Raw genomic sequence first — 21,043 nt, 5'->3', positions numbered from 1 at the left:
CGTGAATCAATTTGTTAGGTCTCCTTTTAGGTCCTATTCTCGGTTTCCTAGCATTACTCTACTCATTTTGTTGCGCTTTTGATCAGATGTTGATAATCTAAAGTATTGCAACACCCGTTAAAAGCTAGTTAGAAAAGTATAAAATAAAGTGAGTAGTGGCATTATCAACATGTGGCAGTGGAATATCAGTCCCCTTTTTTGGAATTGTACAATTAGATATACATATTTTTTTCACTCCCCCACTAGTACGCATTCGCACCTTTTATAACGTGAACAGTGGGCAACTCTAACGCTTTTTGACGTCAAATCACGTTAAAAGGGGAGCGAATGTGTACTACAGGGGGAGTGTTAACACATTTTTCCTGATTTTCAATAATAAAATTACCAAAATATCTATTCTCTTTCAGTCTAGAATAATGTGTGAATGTGTGATTGTAGTACAGAAACAACAGACCTTCAGCTCTTTCATTCCACAGACCTGTGTTTTGTATCTTTTCATTAGACTAAATGGTATGTATCGCTACAAGTTGCAATGCTCCCAAACTTGCCATGAGCATCCACACTTCCATTCTTTTTTTGTTTAACCTATACTTAGCTCCACATAGATCTATAGCGGTCAGCATTCTCAGCCTGATTGGCTGATATTAGAACTATATCAAGTTACATAAGCCATGTTAACTTTTCCTAAAACCCACAACAAAAACAATTGCAGAAAATAACTATTACATCATGTAGGTACTTATCGCTGCCCAAACATCATCAAAAGGGCAGTCAAGAAATGCTCCATTTGACAAGCTGTCAGAATGTGATTGGTCGTCGTGTTTCTCAGAGGTTTTTTTTTTTTATCATTGGTTACAATGCATCTACATAGTCTCCTGCTTTCTCTGGTTTCAGTCCCCATTGATTTCCAGACCACTTAGCGAATGGGAGAGCCCATTTCGGTCCCCAAATTTGTGGAACTCGGATTCTATGGTCTGAACAATCTTTGAATCTCCGTCGTCCGGCTCAGGAAAATCGACATGAAAAGAGCCTTGTTTGATGGGTGTGATAGTTCGAAAGCTCGATGATTGCTGCTTGACATAGTTGTAGAGCTGTTGGTGGAAGGTATGGTCTAATGAAAAGCAATTATCTGTTCCAGGGTTTGAATGTCTGGATGACCCAGAGCCTTCTCTTCTACAGAAATGCGGAAGGGATGCATAATCCATTATCTGCAAATGCCAAATCAAAATAACTATAGCTCCGCCACATAAACTAAAAATAAACAGAAATATCAAGTACGGTTAGGAAAATGCATTTTCAGTGAAGAAATCAAGTCAAATATGTCACGTTCTCATGTTTTGAAAAGGGAAGTGATATGTTCGTCCCTTTTTCTTTTTTTTTTAACTTGGGACAGCTCCCTCTAGTGTATTTATGACTTCTTGTTTACACTAGAGGGGGCTGCCCCAAGTAAAAAAAAGGCGTGAATATATCATTTCCCTATGAAAAATATGGAAACTGCCTTCTTACCTTTAACAACTCGTCTCTTCCACAACCTTGCAGGACCTGCACTCTCCTCCTCGTTCTCTCTTGCAAAAGAGGCTTCACAACCTGCCAAAAGTTTCAGGTAACACCCGTCATCACATGGCAGAGAAGGTGTAGAGAGTCATAAGGAGAAAAACAGACATCTTATGTATTAAAAAAAAAGGGTGGCCCAGTGCACGAGGCTCCCGCCATTGAGGGGTCAGGGGAGGGCTAGATGTACGCAGCCTTACCCCTGCTTTGCAGAGAGGCTGTTTCCGAGACATCTTATGTTTTACAATAAAAATTTAATTTTATGATCAGTGGACAATGAGAACAAAGCCTATATGCTTTGTGAAAGAGCTCTAAGAGAGAATAGAATTCCATAGAGAAACATGGAGCCTCACCTTCCAACATGCTGAAAATATATAAGGGGCATTAACAATATAATATGTGTCCGTCTTCTCTGGGTAGTTCAAGTCATCGATAGTAGAAATAATGGTCAATAGCTGCATTAATAGCAGGAACAAAGAAAAGTCAACAAACCTTCCAAGGATTAAGCAAGAAGAGTATGTGCCAAACAATTTTAGAACTGTGTAAAAACGCATGCCCATATTTAGGCAAGATTAAATGTCACAACAAAGATTAGAATACACAGCACATATTTCATAACTAGAAAAACAAAAAATGGACCAGCAGCAAAAAACAATGTCTTGAATTCTGGAAGCGGATGTCGTAACCATCATTATAAACAAAGAGGGAATTTATAGTCAATAATTGCAGGGACAAGTCACTAATGGGTTTTGAGCCAATGAGGGCATTTTCGAACCAAATGACATGTCAGCTATGTTGCATCAGTACAGGTATGAGTATCAGAATCTGACATGGATATCTAGTGTCGGATTCAGCAAACCCCGAAAAAAGACACATTTTCAGAGAGTAAAATGTAAAAGCTACAGTTCAGATGATAGAAAGATGCACCAATAACCAAACAAAATAAAAAGGGCAAGGACACACCTTTATTTGGCTCAGTGCTGAAAGCTTTAGACCAGTCATATCCAAAACTTTCAAACAGGTGTCAATATGACGCTCATGCTTCCTCGTCGCAGAGGGCTACAACAAAGCTGAGAGTAAAAAAGAAGGATAAAAATGCTTATAGGCATGAAAACATTACACTCACCAGAACTACTCGATCACGATATTCATTAATTTGGATGTGTGACTGCACGTAGTAATGAACCTACAACAAAAGAGGAATATTAAGCAAGTATTAGGCAAACTGAACAATTCGAAGCACCTGCTGAAAATTTCTTGACTGTAACTGTTAGTGGCGAAAAACATTTAAACACCGAGCAATAATATAACATGGTGCATCAGGTAAAACCAATTTCCAAGTGCTGCCCAAGGAAAAATAATTATTTTGACATGTATAATAATAGTTCTTGTATTTCCTTTGCAGTACGAAAGTACTATTGCAGTGAAGCACAAAAATCCATGTAAAAGTTCTATCAACCACTCTGTACAATGATTCCGTGCAGGATGATTCCTTCCGACCATTTTAAACCAACAATACTTAATGATATCTTCTCTAGATAGAGATCAGAACAGACACTAATCAGCAGGGAAGAAGGCTCTCACCACCTTAAAAGAGGAAACAAGACAAGCAATCAAGTAGAAAATAAATAGTAAACAATTCGTGAAGTTTCCATAGGCAAAACAATGCACCCAAATGACATGTCTCAGTGATAGTTTCAAAACTCCCCCGAAACATTGTGGACTCCCCCGAGTCGACCCCCTTTTGCCTTGGCCGCGTTCCGCGTTTTTCCCTACAAAGTCAATGAAAACTCCTTTGACTCTTCCGAGTTATGACCGTGTCGACCGAGTACTCAACTGTGTCGTGCCGAGTTGACTAGGATTTTTTTTGAATGACATAGGGTATCCCCACGCCATTTTAGGGCGGGACTAATCCCTATGGATGCACGCAATCACCTGTAAACCACGCGTATCGGGTTACTATGGGGTGGATTCGAACTCGCGTCACTGGGAAGCATACCCATGACTTTAAGCCAAAGAGCCACACCTGTCCGGGCTAAGTTGATTAGGATTTTCTTCGGCCGCATTTTGACCCGCATCCACATTTTGAAGAAGTGTTGACTGCTTGGGCAGGAAACATAGCAACTGGTTTTTCTATGCTACCAAGCCAAAATTTAGCACGATAAGACCACAAGCCAATCGTCCAAAGTCCAAACCAACACAAGCTTGAAAAGCCTTTAGTTATTAAGCCCATCTAAACAGCGTCTTCCTTTCATTTATAAAAAGCCTACAATTGATCTAAACATGAATTTACGTTGTAAAGTGTGCAAAGCAACAAAAAAATAAGAACAAGAAAGAGGGCGGCCCAGTGCACGAGGCTCCCGCCATTGCAGAGTCTGGGGAGGGCTAGATGTACGCAGCCTTACCCCTGCTTTGCAGAGAGGCTGTTTCCGTGCCTCGAACCCGTGACCCCCAGGTCACAATGGAGCAACCCTACCGTTGCGCCAAGGCTCACGCTCTTTCTAAGAAGCACAAGAATGGTGTGACACGTGGTGTGTGCTAAGAAGCACACAACTTTGAATCCTAAACATGTACGCCTAAGTGGTTCTGATTTCTTGAGAACTCTATGGTACTTTTCTAACTATTGGTATCTACCATTATACGTAGTAATTAGATATAAAATAAGATGCCGAAGTAAAAACAATGGATATCAACACACTTTTCTGCGAAGTGAAATCTTGGAGTATGTATTGTTCATATAATAAAGCAATGAAAATAATCCTTACAGATGCTTTGTCAAATGTGCTCCGTCCAACACCAACAGCAAAAACAGGAAGGCCCTGCCAACGGGAAAAATGAAATGTGAAAAGTTGAAATGACATGAAGAATATCTATCAACTACTATTGCAGGCAATGTTTTATAAAGGTCAACAATCACGAAATAAGCGATGGGTTGCAAGTAGGCCATGAGATGGCTTTTCGTATCACACTGTTTGAGCTAATAAAAGCCATGGTACCCGATATGCAACAGTGCGGCATGGCTACATATTGAGAGCATAATTTAATCTTATAAGTAATGAACTCTGCTAGAGTTGTAATTAAAAGGCATGCCCCGTGCCATTTTGTTGAGAAACCAATTCCGAACATGATTAGTACATACAAAGTTGCATTGATTGCAGTTACCAGAACTGCAAAGATTCCATGGCATGGACATCCAATAATTGATACTTGAACGATCACACTTCTTTGTGGAGAGAAGTTGAACACATAGATTAGTTGTAAGCATGGTTTGGATATAGTCCGATTACGGATACGTATTGGCCAATAAGTATCAATATCAGTGGGGTTCGATAGGATGTGAACTCCCTTATCGGGGTTCTAAAAATCACGAGTGTATCGATCCAGATCGCTCTTCCCAGACCAATTTTGGATCATCGACCTACTCTCCCTAACCCAAACTTGGAGTCCCGGGCCTCTCTCCCTTAAGATTCGAACTTGGCTAGTTTTTGGAACCTAACATCACAGATATAAATTTTCACTAAAACTGAGACAAAACAACCGAAATGTTTCCATTTTCATCCCCACCGAAACTGAAAGCCAAACGACTGAAATGCATAAACCAAAATCGTAAGTGTAATAATGGTATACTATATCAATATGTATTATATCATTAGATTGATATGAATAACATGGGAAATGTTGTGCATTTATTATGTATAAATATTTATATGAATTGCACGCGAAATTTGATATGTAAATTATCATACATACGCAATAGTACATGTCCCTAACTGTTAGATGTTTTTAAACCATTATGGATGGTTGTCTTGCTCAAGGTTGCCAGAGCGGGAAGCGAAGAGGGAAGCGAAGGCTCCCGGGATGGTGGGAAGCGGGAAGCGTGAAGGGTCGTGGGAAGCACAAAGAGAAGAGCCGGGGAGGCGTGTTTCCCGTTTTTGTGATTCCCATAAAATTCGACGGGGAAGAGCGTTCCCATTTTGGGGAAGCATTATTCCCATTTTGGGGAACCGTGATTCCTGTTGTTGGGGAAGCGAGATTCCCGTTGTTGGGAAGCGTGATTCCCATTTTGGGGAAACGTGACTCCCACTGTTTGGGGAAGCGTCGAGATTCCCGATTCGGAATAGGGTTCCGAGGAATCGCAATTCCCCGATGCAGGGGGAATCTAGAGTCATGCTTCCTTGGTCTTGCTTATGTGATGGTTTCTAAGTGTGTATTTGTGCGTATTCTAGCATTTTCTGAAGTTTCATCATATGTTCCCATATGTTTTTGTGATTTTACAGAATTTTCCACCGAAATCAAAACGTTTCCGTTTTCGGGGCAACTGAAACCGAAACCGAAATTTAAAACCTAGACTAACATTAAAGACATGATTGTGAAGTGGTTGTTGGAAATGTAGGGGGAGCAGACTGGCTGATGTTCGGCTAGGATAAGCTGGATGGCATTTCAAAGGCTAATCTAAAGAAAAAATTCAGTGAAGAAGATGTGAAAAATGTTCTCTTTTCCTTGAAGGGTTATAGAGCTCCTTTGCAAGAGATAATTTTTGTTTGGCGTTCTATCAGCAGTTTTGGAGAACTATCAAAGAAGACCTAATGGCAGTTTTTGATGAATTCTTTGACAAGTTAAGGCTAGAAAAAGGGATTGGTGCCACTTTTATCTCTCTCATTCCTAAGAAGAATGGAGCGGAATTTGAAGGAATGTGATAGGGGAGGTCATATCTAAAACACAGATGTGTTCATTAAAAGGTTAGACAAATACTGGATTGTATTCTGCTTCCCAATGAATATGTGGACTACTATTATCACAGTAAAAGGTGTGGATATTGACATGGAAAAGTGTATGATATGATTGAATAGATTTGTATTGACTAATTGATGGGAAGGATGGGATTTGGGAAGAGGTGGACTTGGACGACAAATTGTGTTCCGTTGACTTGGTTCTTATTTCTGATGTATGGATCCCACGTGGCTTTTTTAAACCAACAAGAGGTGATCCTCTATCCACTTTTCTTTTCACTGTTATGGTTGAAGCTTTGATTTGAAAGATAGATAAGGTTCATTTTTGTGGCTTGATTGCAGGCTTTACGATTGGCCAACAAGAAATCAGAAGTGGAAAGTACTCAGCTTCAAAATGCTAATGATGGACTCATTTTCAGTGTGTTGATGATAAAAAGGAACTTAAAAGCTGTTCTGCATTGCTATGAGGCAGCTTCAGGATATAGTAACAACTTCGCTAAGACAGGATCAATCTCTCCGATCAGATTCATGGCCCATCCTCTGAAAGGCCATGGCTTGACGATGTAGTGGGGGGTAGTAGCTGGAACGTGTTGCACGGGGCCGTGCTTCTGGCACGCATATCATGCAATTTGCTACCATGGTCTGCCAAAAATAGTCATGCCTTAAACCACTTTGTGAGCTCAAATGCTTTGCTTAGGAAGGGCTGCAGGACAGGATAGTAGTAAGTATTTTCAGAATTTAGAATATACGGATAAAGAGATACTCACTGATGAGTAAGAAATAAATCTAAAAGGAAGTATACCATAGAAAACTCACTATCTTGTGGTAGATCATACAAATTGCCACTATAGCTATTCCTATTATAACCGGAACTGATAGTGTCTACACACGCCAAAAGGTTACCATGATGGAACCAAGATGTGGGGTATGGCTCACGATTGGTAAGGTTTATATTTACTTCAATAGCAAAAGAACTTTAAAGAAAGTTGATTTCCCAAATTATCAAATAAAAAAGCTTGTAAGATACATGTTAAAACAAAACAACACCAACAAACACCTCACTTCCAATATATGCAAAGAAACTTGGCAATAAAAATCAGGCACGGGATGCACATTATATTCATATACAGATGAAAAAATATTACAATGTATGAGGACAATAAACTAAACGATAAACACAGCACTATTAATAGTAAAACAGAAGTGAAATAAACAATCTTACGCAGAGGAGATAAAGTCGCCTTCTATAAAAAATTGATCAACAATAATCAACTTTATGGCATTATTGCATGAGTAAATACTATAGACTAGAATTACATGCCACAACACAAACACTAAAAGCTCACAAGCACAAAGTAGGAGGCAAACCTCTTTTGAGTATCCAGACAATCCAATGAGCTGAGAGTCGCGTATTGCTGTGTATAAATCAGTTGGAACTATAGCTTTCTGTCATGGGAAAGAATGGTCAAATTAGAAACAAATGGATAAAAAATGAACCATATTAGTTATAGGGCCATTTAGAATGAATACCTAAATTTTTAAAAGGAATGATTCAAAGACATAACCCCATAAAAATACAAAAGTGGTCCTTTATCTTGTTAAAAAAATGTAGCCTTCGATTCCATGCTTTCAATTTTGTAGACAAGATGAGGTTGTCTTAGTCATACCAGTGTCATTTTGGAAAATTTGTAAAGAATATTGCTTTTTCATTCATTTTGGCAATTTATGGATTTGAAAGCTTTATTTTGGCCAATCAGGTTTGCAAGGCAACAAGGGAGACACAAAATCTGAATATAGCAAACACAAGAAAAACTAGCCCTACATTTTACAAAAAAGCTCTAAAATGCATCACCCTTGTGTGTTCCAAACTTGCATAGACTACTGGGGGCGTTAAATGTTAGAAATTATTCCATGTATTCTATGATTAAGGCAAATATGTGTGTGCAAAAAATGCATGTTCTGGTCACTCTATTAGTATTTTGTATAACAAAAGAACAGCAAAACATGGAAAATTTGATTAAAAAACGAATATGTAATATACATGTAGCAATGACAATACTTCCAATCAAAATTTCAGTAGCTATAGAATAAGATGTAAATTTCATATTTAAGTATCACAAAGGCTCACTGTCAATATGTTGTCGATCTCATTTTGTAACCTCCAATTTAAACAATCCACCAACTGCAACACACATGGACATCAGCACTATAAGAAAAAGGTGGAAACAAAAACAAAAACAAATAATGCTTTTCATGAAAACCAGTTTTAGTCAAATTTCTAAATCACAGTGACTGGACAGTTACCATTTTATGGGCTTTGGCAACATTCCAGTCTCTCGCCTTGAGAAACCGCACCAATGTTTCATTTGGAAATCCTTGATGGACATTCTGAAAATTAAGCAAAGCAAGCTGGGTTTTTTTTTTTTTTTTTTGAATGGTAAAAAAAACTAAGCAAACCAAGCTGAGTCAACATTTCATCTAAACACCGTGTGGAAAATGGCCTCTCCCACAAAAACAAACATGATTTAACCAAGTGCAACATTAAACACTGAAATGACCACCTTTGATAGAAGACTTTATGTAAGCAACTTAAGCATTTCGATGTAGAAGATGAAATAGAACATTATCTAACAAGAATTACAGGCATCTTTATCTAGTGTTGGGGCACAGAGGCACCTGGTGGGATCTGGGAGAAATCCTTATGCAAATTCATAGCAAATACTAGCATTATCGCCCCTTTTCAGCAGCATGTGAAGCTCTATAACATTTCTATATGCCTAGCCTTTTGGGTGACTTGCTATGAAGGATAAGATTCTCACGAGCAATCAGTTGGAAAAATGAAATACTACAAGTCTGTGACCTTACGAAACTTGTCAAGGGGTGAACTAGATAGAGTATCCACATCACCTGTTTATTAGATTCCTCTGGGCACAATGAGCAGCTATACTCGTTTGAATTTGGGCAAGCTTTTGGCAGTTTTTGGGGAACATTTAGAGCATACCAATGAAGAGTGGAAGATAAAGTTTCATGGGAAGATGTCTTTGTCTTTAGTCTTAACTGCGTAGAGCACTGTTGTGAAGGGTGATTGCGTAGGCCATCAGACCTGGGTCCATCACCTAGTGTAAAGCTGCATATATCGTAGTGGGCATGGGTTTAATTTAAAACCCATGGCGATATATGGGTTTACTACATATATGTCAAGGGTGATTGCCTAGGCCATTAGACATGGGTCCATCACCTAGCGTAAAGCTGCATATATCGCCAAGGGTTACTTTAAGCCCAGTGCCCAAACGAGTGCCCACAAATCAAGGCATAAATGGCTACCCGTCGGTTGTCAAAACAAATTTTCCTGTCATAAGAAGGGGGAAATGAGTTGAGGCTTTCATTCCTGACACCTCTAAACCAGTAAAACAAGAACTTTAAAACCTTTGGAACTTTAATCGATCAACATCATGTTGATTTCATTTAAGTGCTTTCAAGGAAAGTCCAAGAAGTCAATTATCAATGTTCCAACAGGATATTTTCCATCCTAAACCTGATGGAAAGTTGTTTTGTGTTCATTTGGATGGAAGGAGATAACAAACTTTTGAAGATTCAAGCTTATAGGTTACTGTTAAAGTACAAAAGATTAAAAACGCCTTTCTCCAACAGCTTAAGCTTTTGGAGTTACTGGTTGTTTCACATGGTATCAGAGCAAAGGTCCTGAGTGCACACTCCCGGATAGCAAAATTCCCCATGCAATGGCCAAACCCAAAAGAGGGGCCACATGTGCGCCACGTGTAGGCCAACCCAGAAAGAGGGGCCACATGTGAGGGGGACTGTTAAAGTACAAAAGATTAAAAACGCCTTTCTCCAACAGCTTAAGCTTTTGGAGTTACTGGTTGTTTCACAGTAACAATCTACACTATTTTTCATGATCATTGTCCTTTTTTTTACCATCGTTCTTCCTTTGTTTACTTTTTCGCTTTGTTTATACAACTTAAAATTTATAACCATTATGCTTCCTTTTCTAGTTTTATTTATTTATTTGTATAGATGCCCACGGAGGGATCCAGATCCAATAGCAATATTTTAATGGCAACGAGGGAGTGAATTTATACTAGACTCCTTGCCAAACTCATTGTGTGGATATTCTGTCGAAACACGTAGGGAGGTTTAACTGTTGAAATCTACACAGGGTGTATTAGCTAGAAGAGGAGAAACGCACTTAAGCATACTCTTCCACTAAATATGTACGATGTTAGAGTGCAGATTAACTATGCAATGTGGATATTGCCAAAGGGTATGCACTAGTTTACTGATAAATGAAGGCATTGATGGGTATAAAGAAATTGCATGCCAAAACTATAGAAACTAATTAGCTTTCTGTCAAAGGGGCATAATAGATCAATTTGTACCATCATTCTGAATTTCAATGGGGAACTCTTCCCAGTAATCAAAAGTCTTCTATGAGGCAAAGACCAATTGGCCATATTCTACATCCTCAAGATCAATAAAACTAAGTCTCCTATGAGGCAAAGACCAAATTAGCCATATTCTACATCCTCAAGATCAATAAAACTAAGTCTTCTATGAGGCAAAGACCAAATTAGCCATATTCTACATCCTCGAGATTAATAAATATTTGAAGAATACAGTATCAAATTATTATCCCATGCATAAGACCAATGAATTGTAAGACCACAGCCATGGTTTTGAGCCCAGATAATCTGGTTTCACGTGGGCCTCTACTGAAGCTTGCACACCGGGGAAAAATGGGAAGTATACAAAGTGAAAAATCACCCAACAAAAAAGTGGCAAAAATTATCATGCAAAAACTCCAAAGGAATGACTTATAAGTTAAAACCTAAGTTTTGATACACATAAACTCATTATACATCCAAATCAAGACACCCATGTACTACATCAACCAACTTTCCCGAGCACGTGAATCCAGAGACCCTATTCAATTGAGAGAACTATGCCAACATTTGATTGGTTTTCAGACCAAATCAAATAAAGCATTTATTCTTAAAGAATAATGTAAATAAAAAAGCAAAAACATCACTTGTCCAGAACCTAGAAACCCCCCAAAAAAAATCTCAGTACCCAAAATGCACTAAAGCACATAGACCAAAAAAACCAAGCAACGATCTGCAACATTCAGCACCATGGTTTCATTTTAACAGATATAAAATAACAAAAAAAAAAAGTTAAAAAACGTGAATTCACCTTCTCTGAAAGCTAAAAACAACTAGTCCATCAACTGAAAGAGTCCAGATTTAAAATAAAAATAAAAATAAAAATAAAAGAGATGAAGGGAAAGAAAAACAATGTCAATCCATCAATACAAACACTCCAATTTCCACAACGCGAAAAAGGAAAAGAAATCAAACCCTAGAAATCACCAACACATTTACAGCTGCATAACAGAAGAGACAGATCAAAGCATCAAACCAACAAAAAAAAAAACAACCCAGATCTTCAAATCCATGAAATTTGTGTAAAATTTGAAGAAATCAGAGAAATGCAGACCTTGAACGAGTTGTGCAACGGTTCATCAACTGCAAAAAAACAAACCCAGAATCAAAATCAAACGAAAAAAAAAAATGACAGATAGGGTTTATTAATTGAAGATCAAAAAGTAGTTGGATAAGGAAAAAAAATTGATTTTTTTTTAAAAGGAGAAGGAAATTGAAGCTGACATTGATCAATCAGGGATTGAAATTGCTTGGTTGCGTCTTGAGAGGCAATCCCCATTTTCCAAAATTCAAGTTGGAAAGAATTAAAGAAGGGAAATTGTGCTTTTTTTTTCTTCCCCCTTTTTGTCTCTCTAACCCTCTCTTTGGTGGGAATAAGACAAAAACGTGAAAAGAGAGAGGAAGAGGTTTCAAGAAAGGCGCGTTTTGCTTAGCTTTTTCCCCCTCTCTGGAACTAAAGCTCTAGCCTTTCCTTCATTTTATAAGATAAATAAATATATAAATAAATATCAGGTTACTGTTATTCACACTACCATGTTTTGATAACTAACTTGTCTTGTCTTTTTATTATTTAACAGCTGCAACACTCATTACAATTCCCAGAAAGCTAGAAGCCACTTGAAAAGGAAAGACACAGTGAGTTAGTGCAGTTATCAAAACTATGTAGTGCCAATATCTTTAAAGATGATCAGCTAGTCAATAAATAGTTATCTGAATAAGCACATGCCGTAAGGCATCTAATGAAGTCTACGTCTTTACTTCACCGAAAATGCTTACTCTTACCTTATTCCAAGTAGATCTAGAGGCTAATTCTTACCCAAAAAAGAAGCAAATCCTCTTTTGTTTTGATAACTTCTACGTAACAAAGTAAGAGCGTAAAAATAGGAACCGACAAAAAAAGGAAACCAACTATTAAAATCTTAATTCTAATCTAATCCAGGTAGCATTATTTTAGGGAAATGTTATCAGCACTGCTCTATTTTGATGAGGGCACTCCTAACTTTATTAAAAGTACAGTATGGCCAGCACCATAGGATGATCCGAACCGTCCATTAGATGGGCCACAACCTAAATGGGTTGTACCCCAAAAATCAATTCCATAGGTTGACCCTAACCCTCCGATCTGAATATTAGAGGGTTGATCCCTATTTAGGTTGTGGCCCCATCGAATGGATGGTTCGGATCATCCTATGGTACCGGCCATACTGTACTTTTAATAAAGTTATGAATGCCCTTATCAAAATAGAGTAGTGCCGATAACATTTCCCTTATTTTATGATAGGCTTGCTATCCTCTGTTTGGTTGCTTGTAGATGGCTTGGAAAATAGCCCCAATAGCTAATTCCAAGGGTATTGTTTAAGATAAAAGTGTCACACAAAGTTAGCCGATTCTAGGAACAATGTGTCCGAGTCCTGTGGAGAACAACATCGACATTACTGGCAACATTGGCCACTCATCGGTACAAAGCCTAATCTATAAATGAGTTCCTGGTGTAGCTACGTGTGTGCATAAAGACAAGAAATTAGGCCTTGGAGGATTTATATGGTGGCGGCCGTGCAGGAGCGTTCAGGCCTTAAAAAACTTTCTCTTCTCAGACTTTCATGTGATGCCGTAATTAAGAAGGCAGTTTATTTTAAAATTTTAGTGCGCTAATATCCCCTCCCTCCTTAGGCTATTTTCCCTCTTGGCTAACGCTTTCCCACCATTTGACCGGTCTCTCTCTCCCCCCACCCACCCCCACCCACCCCCCCCCCCCCCCCCCCCCCCACACACACACAACACGAACAGTTGGTGGGCCCAACAGAAACCGTTGGTGGAATGGTAGCCCATCTTTGAACAACGTAGGCCCCGCCCATACCACACCATAGGATAATCCAAACCGTTCATTTGATGGGTCATAAAGGTAACTAGGTTGCATCCCATGGTCTGGACGGTACACTTCATTTTCAAAAAAATGGGTGGGGCCTAAATTGGTACGAACCACACCATGGGATGATCCAAACCATGGATGGCTTGGATCATCTTATGTTGTGGACGGTACGCTTCAATTTGAAAATATCGGTGGGGCCTACGATTGGGCCTTAATGTTAGTGTACGACCAACTCCATAGGATTATCCAAACCATGGACGGCTCGGATCATCCTATGTTGTGGATGGGCCTTAATGTTACTGTATGACCACAGGATGATCCAAACTATTCATTTGATGGGCCAACCCTTTTGAGGGCACAACCCATTTACGTTATGGCCCATCAAATGGACAGCTCGGATCATCCTATGGTCTGGACGGTACACTTCATTTTCAAAAATATGGGTGGGGCCTGGATTGGGCCTTAATGTTACTGTACGAACCACACCATAGGATGATCCAAACCATGGGCGGTTGGGATCATCCTATGTTGTGGACGGTACGCTTCAATTTGAAAAAATATCGGTGGGGCCTATGATTGGGCCTTAATGTTACTGTACGACCAACTCCATAGGATTATCCAAACCATGGACGGCTTGGATCGTCCTATGTTGTGGATGGGCCTTAATGTTACTTTACGACCAACTCCTTAGAATGATCCAAACCATTCATTTGATGAGCCACAATGTAAATAGGTTGTGCCCCAAAAATCATTTCCATAGGATGATCACAACCCTACAATCTATAGAGGTTGCATAAGATGTAGTTTCTATTTAGATCTGAGAGCTAGGATCAGCCTATGGAAATTATATTTTTGGGACGCAACCTATTTATGTTTATGGCCCATCAAATGGACGGTTTGGATTATCTTATGGTGTGGTATGGGCGGGGCCTACGTTGTTCAAAGATGGGCCCACCAGTCCACCAATGGTTTTTGTTGGGCCCACCAACTGTTCCTGTTGTGTGTGTGTGTGGAGAGAGAAAGAGAGAGAGAGACCGGTCAAATGGTGGGAAAGTGACATATACGTTAAATCCTAACGTTTAACGTTAGCTAGCCGTAAGAGGGGGAAGGGGGGGGGGGTGTATTAACCTGGAAAGAAGAGTATTTTGGTCACTAACCTGTACAATAAGCCATTATTTGTACGCGTGCCTACTCATATTTTTCCAAAGGAAAAGGAAAAATTGCCGACGGGGGCATACTTTTGAAAAATTGTTAAAGAGGGTTGATAACCTCCTTTTGAGAGTTTGATAACCCCATTTAGAGGGTTGATAACCCCCGTTTAGAGACTTGATAACCCCTATTTCGTCCCTCTTCAACAATTTTTCAAAAGTGTGTCCTCCATTGGCAATTCTAGTTTTTTGATGTCCCCCATTGGTAATTTTTCCAAAGGAAAATATGGGCACCCGTCCTAAAACAACTCAAAAAAGAGTAGGGATAATTACATTTACACCCCCTCTAGTTTCTGACACATCCACTTCCACTCATATAGTTTAAAAAGTGACAAAGACACCCCTGTAGTTTCAATTTGTTTAAGGTTTGCCCCCTCAGCTGAAGGTTCATCCATAGATTGAAGGGTTAGGATGATCCGATGGAGCTGATTTTTTGGGCACACCCTATCTATGTCAGGACCCATCAAATGAACGCTTTGGATCATCCAAATAATGTGAGCCCATACCCAAATCCAAACGAATTGGGAAGGATAAAAGAAATAAAAAGTTAAACCACTATTGACTCAAGGGAGAAGGAGATCAAACGTCCCCAAATTGGGCCTATTCACCCGGCACGAGCCAAAGCAAACCGCCTCACTATTTGCAGCCCTTCTGATGTGACGATACGAAATAGATCAAGACCCCACTATATCGTGAATCTCATCCATCAAATGTGAAAACCTCCAACTGTGAGGGTGACCTCCAAGTGTGAGGGTGGCGTCCGGTCAACCATCGACTAACGTTGAGGGGGGCGTCCTCTACCACCAATGATGACAAGGTACTCTCATCAGTAAGCCTTAAATCTTGGAGCACCGCTTTAGGTTCAGCTTCATTAGAATCTGCTATACCAGCCTCATATAGTGGCCCCCTCGCATCTCTCATAAGGCTTCTGACACCAAATGGTCTCGGATTGCCCAAACTCAATCCGTTGAAGTTTAGCTTGAAACAACCCAAGTCAAGAGGAATTGACCTAGAGAGAGGAAGCTCCCTGACCCCAGTAGAGCAAACCCCGTGGCATCGCGGCCATAAATCAGAGTTAGAGGTAAGCTTGAAGCACAAGAGAGATTTTGCCCAAAAAATGCACAATGAAACAATCTTTGTACATGCATGTGGCAAAATCTTTGCAACATCACGGAAAAGTCTATTGTTTCACTCTTTCCAAATCGCCTCAATGGTTGCTAAAATAGCTAGATTTTACAGAATCCTTCCTTTTTTCTTTTCCATGGTGCCAAGGTCCAACAATAAATTAAGAAGTGTGGTACTAAAAGGAAAGACGCAGTAATTCCAATTCCAAATTTATTGAGGATAAGGCACCAGATGGCTCTCGCACACCTGCTCTCCTCGTGTGTTACGTGCAAGGCCTTTGTGGCCACTTACCACAACACTTGCACCATGGGGTTCGGGTTTAGCCCAACCCACGTTGCACCTATAGTTGTCTATTTATTTATTTCTCCTCTCTATTTATTTCAACATTGTCTATTGTTGAAAAGTCAAACAAAGAAGAAAAACCCATAACCTCCTCTCAATATTTATAACAACCTCGTCTCAGTTACCACACACCAAAAAAGAGGTCAAGGACCTGCTACAATTTCTGATCAAAGCACCCAACAAAAGTCATCACAAAATGAGCCAATTCTCATCCGACCAAGGCAACAAAGCATGGTTTGAGCATGACCCTCTTACCAGCAGCAACCTAATTAGTACCGTAAACGAGATAGAGGAGGATCATTCAAGCGAGCTCTCTGAGATCAACCACCATATTCCGGCACCGTTGACGGAAAACGGCAACCAAGTGTACGTGGCAGTCGGAAAGAACAGTTCGAGCATGGATGCGCTGACATGGACATTGAAGCATGCACTAAATCCCTCCACCTTCGTCTATCTCATTCATGTCTTTCCGGAAGTTCATAGAATTCCTACTCCCTGTAAGTCTTCTATTTTTTTTTCTTCTTCTTCTTTTTCTCTGTCTCTGTCTCTTAGAGTATGAAACGGGTGGCTCAATGTTAAAGACGAGACATATGATCTGGGCCGTTGGATTTTGAGCAGTTTAATCCAAGAGCTGAGATTTTGTGGCTTTATTTTAGCATATGAGGTCACGAGACGCTCAGGTTCAATTTATCTTTGTCACCAGTCAAGTCAACCATATGTGTCTGGTAGATCTCGAAATGACTAAAATACCCTTACTTTAGCAGTCATATTTATTTTTATTTAAAAAAAAAAAAAAAAAAAGCCATCGAAGTTTCCCTCTTTCTGAAAATTTAACCCCAGAAAAGTGGTATTTTTTGTCCTATCGTTGGAATCTAAATTTAGATTATTTCATTTATCTAATTTAATTATGGGAAATGATATATGCACCAAGTGTTTCAATAAACATGCCTCCACTTGTTTGTCTTGTAGTATTTAAAGGGTTTAAATAGAGCCGTAATACCCTCTCAAATCCCTTTAAATACCATACGACACGACAAACAAGTGGAGCACTTGTTTATTGAAACACCTAGGCGCAGATATCATTTTCCTTTAATTAATTGTGTACCTTTTGTCATGAAAATGGTAAAAAGAAAGGACTTTTACGCTCCTCTATAAAAGATGCTTATTAGGTCCCACTTCAGCCTCATGTCCCATATACTCCCATGATTATTGATAAGAGAAGCTACATAGATTGATTTTTTTTTTATGTGATGTTCGTTCGAGACGGTAACAAAATGTTGTACACACACAATGGACGCCGACTGTGGGACCCAAAATTGTCTTTTACGATTGATTGTGAAAGCGACTCGCTAGTTGTTGGCAACGGTCAAAGGCCCTATTTGGATTGCGAGAGAACTGTCTAGAAAAAGATTATAAAGGAAAAATATTGAGTGATGATAAATTCGCACCACCTGAAGGATGATTCACACTCCTTTAACATGGATTGAGTTAAAGGAGTTTGAATCATCCTTCAAGAGGGTGCGAATTTATCAGCTCCCAAAATATTTCTATAATTTTAAACATGAAAAAATATGACCTGAACCGGACCTATTCAATTTTTATTTAGAAGGACCTTCAATTTAGAATGGAATTATATGGTGATGATGCAATCATGCGTGTGTAATAGGGGTACAAAAAAGGTGCGGCCCTTGATATTTGATCGGATGCCTATGAAAAAGTCAATTGTTGCTGGGTCAAATATCAAGCGTGGTGCCCCCATTAAGCGCAAACACCACATAAAAACTTCAATTTAGGACAATAACGCTATAAATTAACCATAATCATATCATTTCCCTCATCTGTGTAAAGGAAATTTTTTTTCTTGCAATCCAAACAAGGTCTTAATGAAAATAAAATTTTAACCATATGATGAGTGTCACTACCTAATGAAGGCAACACAACACCTTGAAGCATCTTCTTGCATATCTCCACCAACTATTTACATTCCCTATCTATTTTGTTCAACTGTCAGTCTGTCATCACATGGTGCACGCCCCCTTTTGTTAATAAACACAGCCCTCTCTTTAAGCATTTATCATTGAATCATTAATTGGCCTTATATTGACCCCGGAACGAGGAGCTTAGAATAAAACAAGGGTTTTGTTAGGGCACTCGTTAAGGTTCATTAGGAGCGTGGAACTCGCCCTCAAAAGCTAGCTGATAAGGAGAGGGAACTCATTCCCTTATAAGCCCATCCACACCGTTACACTTTTCCGATATGGGACTATTTTGCTCTTTCACGTGGAACCCCCAAGCATGTTTTGAGATTTTCATAACAATTTTAAGACGATTAGGGCACTCGTTAACAAAACCCATAAAACAAAGAAGAGGGTGTATCGATCGATGGAGAAGCTATGATTGGACTCACTCGCCCATTCGACATAAACATGATGATGCCGATCATCTGGTGGGCCCCACATTGGAGATCCATAGCCAATGGATTGCACCCATCATATGATCCTAACCATCTGCACACATCCCATGATGATCAAACCCTTCTATTTTTTTCTAAAAAGTGACTGAAAGTACTATGTGATCAGTGGGAATGCTCCCAAAGAACAAAGTCAGACCAGAGCAGGTGGAAAGCCACATGAGCCAAGAGCGAAACAAGAGGACAGTATTGTTGCAGAAATTCTTAAGTCACTGCAATGCTTCTAAGGTAATTACTTTACTCTAATTTGTGCTTCTAAGGTAATTATTCTACTCTATTTTTGCTCCGGGAGATGATAATTCCACCCCTTGTTTCTGTATCATTCACAAAATTTTGAATGGGGCAATCCTGACCATCCGATATGGTATACATAATACATGTGTGCCACTTGTATTGTTTAGATTTTTGAGGTTTTTCCATTGGGATGACACACGTGGATCATAAAATAACAGGTAAATGCAGAGACCATCCTTATAGAGAGTGATCTTATAGCAAAGGCAATTGTGGATCTCATTCCCATCCTCAACATAAGAGAGCTAGTCGTGGGGTCCACCAAATCAAGTCTCAGGTAAGTAAATCGCAAGAAACGGCTTTTTTTTTACTATGGTAAGTAATATATTCACCCTTTTTTACTTGGGACAGCCCCTCTAAGTGTATTTATGGCTACTCTTTTACACCAGAGAGTGATGTCCCAAGTAAAAACAAATAGGTTTGGATCAATTCAAATAGGTGGGCCCAACTGTACATTCGTCCCTATATGAAGGATTCATCTCCGGGACACTATACTCAATCTCTCTCATTTGGGCTTTTTTTCAGGAAGTTGAAGGAGGGGAGTGGTAAGGTAGAACACATATATAAGAATGCACCAGATTTCTGCAGAGTTAAAATCATATGCGGAGGAAAGGAAGTGATAATAGGGGAGATGAGCTCACTCTTGCCTACTGAGACCGGTAGCTATAGAAGTGAGAAGAGTTCAGAGGTTGAAGAAAAAAAGGACTCCTTTTCTTGTACATGTTTTTCGAGCAAGCTTATCTAATTGTCGTTTTGGTCGACATCCTTGTTTAAGAGTATTTTGAGATTTTAATTGAGTTTGCTAACAAGGTGGTTATATTTCATGAAACTAACGTTATTGTATTCTAACAAACATGTTTTAAGGTAAACAAGTCTCCATTTGTCTATTTTTTTTATATACGTAAGCTGGGGTTTAGAAGGGACCCCTACCGATTTATTTGATAAAGAGAAAGATGATACAATAATAGCTCAAAACCAACCCTAACTCGGAACAAGTGAGAGAGGGAGAACCAAGGCTCAGCACATATGAGCGACAAACACTAAGCCTGATTGAACAAAATGCTCAATACTAGTGAATTACATAATCAGCTAATTTAGAAGGGGTATGTTGGGCTCTTTGTGAGCGTTTTGGCCAAATTTTCTTGTGAACTTCCTTCCATGATTCATTTGATTCCTCAAGTTGTTCTGCATTGCCCACATTTTTCTCATCATTGTTCTCCTCTATCCCATCCTCCTCGTTTTGCTTTTTCTTTGCCTCATCATCTTCATCCTGATTTTCATCTTACAAATCCTCATCTTAACTAAGTGCATTGAAGAGGTTAAACAGGGTGATTGAGTTTTGTGGATTTACGTTTTCTGTGTGTCTCCATGTGTCTATGACTCTATATTAGAAACCACAAACTCTACCAAGTCATTGAAGAACTCGAAACTCAGTCTTGCCATGTTCTTTTGGGAAGAGTCTACTATTTGCCTGAGTCCAGCATTTGTTGATGACGGGTAAGATAATTTTCCATCCAGGAGAGAGAGAGAGAAAGAGATGCCTATATTGGGCTATATCATCTGCATTTTTGTAACAATTAATTAAAATAATTTGGATAGTACCATAACTCGGCGGGGATAGCTCAGTTGGGAGAGCGTCAGACTGAAGATCTGAAGGTCGCGTGTTCGATCCACGCTCACCGCATTATGTCAGTGTGTACTTATCAATTACATGTACTTACTATGCCATAAACAACGTATTTGAACATTGTTTTTGTAATGTTGTGTATTAGGCTGCGTGATATACTTCTCTCTATTAGCGTTTTAAAATGATAAGATGACACTTTTAAGTGATCTGGATCATTCATCTAGTAGGCTCCATGGTAATAAGCACACTAATCAGAGGATTCTAACCTAGGCCATTAAGAGACTCATACGTGGACAATTGACCTTAATTTCCCTTCAACAGTTCACTTCTATATAAGGGTGTCAATTTTGGCTCGGAAGCTCACTCGAGC

General features: G+C 39.3%; 2 protein-coding genes and 1 non-coding gene across 3 annotated transcripts; 2 read left to right on the top strand and 1 right to left on the bottom strand.

Moving 5' to 3' along the window:
* Window positions 1-610: 610 nt before the first annotated feature.
* LOC143849745 (phosphatidylinositol/phosphatidylcholine transfer protein SFH1-like) lies at window positions 611-12,207 on the bottom strand. Its single transcript, XM_077358922.1, has 11 exons — window positions 11,966-12,207; window positions 11,796-11,824; window positions 8,586-8,669; window positions 8,410-8,463; window positions 7,650-7,727; window positions 4,317-4,370; window positions 2,678-2,737; window positions 2,515-2,610; window positions 1,905-2,006; window positions 1,507-1,587; window positions 611-1,208 (listed from the first exon to the last, which is right to left on the bottom strand). The coding sequence occupies exons 1-11, from the start codon at window positions 12,018-12,020 to the stop codon at window positions 891-893; spliced, it is 1,011 nt and encodes a 336-aa protein (XP_077215037.1). The 5' UTR covers window positions 12,021-12,207; the 3' UTR covers window positions 611-890.
* Window positions 12,208-16,335: 4,128 nt separating this feature from the next.
* Window positions 16,336-19,933, top strand: LOC143850777 (U-box domain-containing protein 37-like). Its single transcript, XM_077360032.1, has 4 exons — window positions 16,336-16,782; window positions 18,865-18,983; window positions 19,208-19,323; window positions 19,572-19,933. Exons 1-4 carry the CDS (start codon window positions 16,482-16,484, stop codon window positions 19,789-19,791), a joined length of 756 nt encoding a protein of 251 aa, XP_077216147.1. The 5' UTR covers window positions 16,336-16,481; the 3' UTR covers window positions 19,792-19,933.
* Window positions 19,934-20,657: 724 nt separating this feature from the next.
* TRNAF-GAA (transfer RNA phenylalanine (anticodon GAA)) lies at window positions 20,658-20,730 on the top strand. Its single transcript has one exon. It is a non-coding gene; the product is annotated as a tRNA-Phe (tRNA).
* The last annotated feature ends 313 nt before the right edge of the window (window positions 20,731-21,043 follow it).

This window comes from Tasmannia lanceolata, unplaced genomic scaffold, assembly GCF_043159265.1.
Source record: "Tasmannia lanceolata isolate RefF3 unplaced genomic scaffold, GAP_Taslan_0.1 ptg000018l, whole genome shotgun sequence".
Taxonomy (NCBI): Eukaryota; Viridiplantae; Streptophyta; class Magnoliopsida; order Canellales; family Winteraceae; genus Tasmannia; species Tasmannia lanceolata.
The sequence above is the reverse complement of the archived record's forward strand: the minus strand, read 5'-3'. Positions and strand labels throughout refer to the sequence as shown.